At 45.1% G+C, this 800-nt stretch overlaps 1 protein-coding gene across 1 annotated transcript; it reads right to left on the reverse strand.

Moving 5' to 3' along the window:
* Positions 1-3: 3 nt before the first annotated feature.
* Positions 4-794, reverse strand: LOC104822210 (mitochondrial outer membrane protein porin 2-like; the record flags this gene model as incomplete). The annotated part of the gene is made up of 2 exons (XM_010553350.1): positions 4-494; positions 580-794. Coding segments are annotated over 2 exons (522 nt in total), but the record flags the coding sequence as incomplete, so codon positions are not given.
* Between the last annotated feature and the right edge of the window lie 6 nt (positions 795-800).

The following is an 800-nucleotide window of genomic DNA, read 5'->3' on the forward strand; positions in this document are numbered from 1 at the left end:
AAAAAAAAAAACAAAAACGGTCTTAAAAAAGAAATAATAAACCGTCAGTTTGTTTGCCTGCGGAGATGATTATTTGGAAAACGCAAATCCCCAAAAGAAGCCGCCGTAGAAACGATGATGATGAGATTCATGAAGTGAAAAAGCTTCAGAGTTCAGACCAAAGTCCATCGCGTGTTCTCTCTCTCACTCAAGGTTTCAGAGCTAAGGAGAGACCGAACCTCGGATACTTGTCCAGAGCCTTAGTGTCGATCTCACCAGATACGGTCACTAGCGATTTGGGCACAACCTCGTGCTGGATAAGTGCCCCGAGCTTACCGTGGTTGTTAAGCTTTGCTTTCACGGTCGTCAAATGATCCACTGCGTATAATCCACCCACTGTTACCGTGTTCTCGTTCGTTGAGAATTTCCTATACACTTCCCCCACTGCCGCACTTCTCTTCGCCTCGTCTACATGATGCAGGTATGATGCCTTTATCGAGTCTCCCTTGTCTCCCCTGAAATGGAAATTTCAGATTATAGATGGAGAGACCTGAGAATTAGTTCGTTCTCCAAGAGATCTGAATAAAAAAATGGGCTTACAGTATAATGGAGGCACAAGCGTCCGGTTTTGTCACACTGATCCCAGCATTGTACTTGGTGAAAGTTTTGGAAGCAGTGTCGTATCCGGCTTCTGCACCGAATGCAATGGTCGGTGTACCGAGAGTAGCTGTTACGTCGATTAGAGGGTTTTGCTTAAGAGCTGCAACAGCGGTGAGAGTTGCATGATCATGGAAGTATTGAACCTCCAGCTGGAAAAAAAA

Source organism: Tarenaya hassleriana, unplaced genomic scaffold (genome assembly GCF_000463585.1).
Source record: "Tarenaya hassleriana unplaced genomic scaffold, ASM46358v1 Cleome3564, whole genome shotgun sequence".
Taxonomy (NCBI): Eukaryota; Viridiplantae; Streptophyta; class Magnoliopsida; order Brassicales; family Cleomaceae; genus Tarenaya; species Tarenaya hassleriana.